General features: G+C 63.2%; 1 protein-coding gene across 1 annotated transcript in view; it reads left to right on the top strand.

Moving 5' to 3' along the window:
• GPR153 (G protein-coupled receptor 153) overlaps window positions 1-2,592 on the top strand; it is a gene marked incomplete at its 5' end in the record, with an annotated part of 25,644 nt that extends 23,052 nt beyond the window's left edge. The window contains one exon of the mRNA XM_005874363.1: window positions 2,550-2,592. Coding sequence (XP_005874425.1) covers window positions 2,550-2,592 — 43 coding nt within the window. The remainder of the gene's footprint in view (window positions 1-2,549) is intronic.
• Window positions 2,593-2,717: the final 125 nt, after the last annotated feature.

Below are 2,717 nucleotides of genomic sequence, written 5' to 3'. Positions count from 1 at the left end.
CTCGGGCTACGTCACGCTGCACTCGGACTCGCTGGGCTCCGCGACCTAGGGCCGCCCTGGGCCAAAGCACCAAAGATGCCCGCTGCCCCCCAGCTCAGGGCAGGGCCAGCCCTCGGGGCGAAGGGCAAGCCTTGTCCTCGTGATGCGGGCATGCGGAGGGCGACAGCTGCCCTGGACGACTGTCCGGGGCACTTGCTCTGGGCTTGAGTAAAGGAGGCTCTGCACGCGCCCAGCGCTTCCAGGCGGGGAGCCCCAGGACAGGCCACCCCCAGACGGAACAGAGCCCTGCTCTGCAGGAAGGGGAGCCACGGACCGCTGCTCTCCACCCGGCACTAACCCGTCCCGCCTCTGCGGTGGGGCGTGGAGGTCTAAGCACAGGGTCTTCGGAGCCCAAGCAAACTCAGAGCAGCCTCCCTGCCGACCGTCCTGCCTCTGCGTCCCCATCTGTGAGGCAGGCGACCAGGTTAACTCAGGACTGAACAAGTGCTGGTCCCAGTGCTCTGACCACGGAGCGGACAGGGCAGGAGAGGTAGTCTCAGGCCCTCCGCGGCCCCAGGCCTGAGGCCTCCTGCTCTCTGCCCCTGGCCCCTTGGGAACTCACCACACACACCCCTACTAAAGCACAACTCACACATCCTCGCGGTTGGCACCACCCCCACCTTGCCACTGTTATGTTCTCACTGCCTGTCCCCACACGGTGGCCACCTCTGTGACTACCACCACGGAGGCCGTGGGTCCCTGGTGGGAAGGACTGGAGCGAAGGAGGAGTGGGCTTTCTTACTCTGCCCCCCCTGCCCCATCCCTGCCCTACGGGTGTGGCCCACAGCCTCCCAGGTTCTGACAGGGTCCGTGCCCCCCCCCCCACTGTGGACAGGGCTCTCCCTCCTGGCAGACCCCTTGCAGGCCTGGGCTTTGGCATGGGCCCTGGGGAAGGGCCTAGGCACAGGCTCAGGAGAGGCCCAGGAGCAGCTGTGACCTTGAGTGGCAGACGGGCAAGTGCAGAGGCTGTCTGGTCCCGGCCGCAGCCTTCATGCAGTGGCCCCGACACACGAAGCCTGGACCAGGCCCGGGGCCAGCCTGCTCACATTCCCTCCCGCTCTGCCCCTGCCCCTCCTGTGGCCAGACCTCCCTCCACACACCCCAGACTGGTCCCAGCCCCAGACTAGGCCACTGGGAGGAGGGAGGAGGAGGGACTGCCTGGCTCCATCTCTGCCTCAGAGGCCCCTGCAGCCCCTGGCTGTGGGGTAACCTTGGGGGATGAGCTGGCCACGGGTGAGCAAGGCAGGGGACTGCTGTCCAGCCCGGCCAGTACTGCTGTGCCTTCCAGGACTGACCCGTCATGAGGTGATCAGCTAGCCACTCCCCCTCCCTCAGGCTGGCCCATTTGTCACCTTGGAGTTTTTACTTTCCTATCCAGCGGCAATACTTACAGGGGGACATGGCACCCCAGAGTCTATCTAGTCCTGGTTTTTACAAAATAAGAAGAGGCAGGACCCCAAGCGGAGGGCCCTGGGGCCTGGACCCTCTCACACTCTGTGTGGCCCCCAGGCCCATTTGCTGCGTTGATAGCAGCCTGACCCTGGGCTTAGCGGGGAGGGGTTCTGTCCAACCCCTGTTGGACAGCCCAAAGCCAGGGATCCGTTCATAGTTGTTTTTTTTGTTTTGTTTTTTGACAACTAAGCATTTCTCTCTGTACAGGCCCAATAAAACCTCCTGTGATTTGCACCTGGCATTTCTATGCTGGTTTCATGGAAACACCTTTCTAGAATCTAATAGCACCCCTGGCCACCACCCCCAGATGTGTCTTTCCAATTCCTCTACTAGTGCGGCATTCTTGGGGGCTGGGCTCGCCCCTTTTGACTGGCACGTGCGATGGCACAGAGTGTCAGGGGCCTGGAGCAGTGGGTGAGCACCAAGGCCCTAATAGCAGAAGCAGTCCCTGCCCTGGTGATGGCTTAGGGGCCGAAAGCCTTCGTAAGGTTGGTTCAGGAGGGCGACAAGGGCAGGGCAGTTTGGAGCCCGGGCGGCGGGACCGGTTGTGCCCGGTGACCATGCCCCTGGGCCGGGTTGGGGTTTGGAAGCCGCTTCCTGGGTCTGCGGTGCGAGGTCGCCACCTGGTGTCCGGAAGGGGTATTAGGGTCACCAGCCACATCTAGGACTGTGGGAACCCGAGATCCGACAGACAGGCCGCCCCCAAATCGCTACCGCCCGGACCCCCGCCCCGACCTTCGCTCCGGAGACCCGGCTGGGTTGGGTGGGGGGACCCGGCCGCGCTCTCCCCGCGATCTGATCTGTATGGGTTTTTAGCACACGAGCAAGGCAGGGGCAGCCAAGAACGAGAAGAGTTTTATACAAAGTTGGTATTTGTAGTTCAAAGAGACGCACTTAAGTGGGTCGCGTGGGATAAATGAGAACCCATTTCTCAGGTTCGCACTGTCTTTATTCTGCATTTCAAACTGGTGTGAGGAGGTGTCAAAGTCTCTTCCTGGGCACAGCCCGAGAACCCCCACCCCCAGGCTCCCCCTCCCGTGCTGGGGCCCCCGAAACAGGTGCCCAGCCCTCCGAGGGCTGTCGAAGGACGTGGGCTTCTAGACGGGGACTCTGCGGAGCCGGGGTCTTTGCCGAGTGGGAAAGGGGACACTCCCACGGGAGGAGCCCGGCTTCCTTCCAGCCCCCCTCACACAGGCGCGACAGTGCGCTGGTCCCCTGGAGCCGCG

The sequence above is a fragment of the Myotis brandtii genome, unplaced genomic scaffold (genome assembly GCF_000412655.1).
Source record: "Myotis brandtii unplaced genomic scaffold, ASM41265v1 scaffold434, whole genome shotgun sequence".
NCBI classification, from domain to species: Eukaryota; Metazoa; Chordata; class Mammalia; order Chiroptera; family Vespertilionidae; genus Myotis; species Myotis brandtii.
Note: the sequence above shows the minus strand (reverse complement) of the source record. Positions and strands in the feature narration are given on the sequence as shown.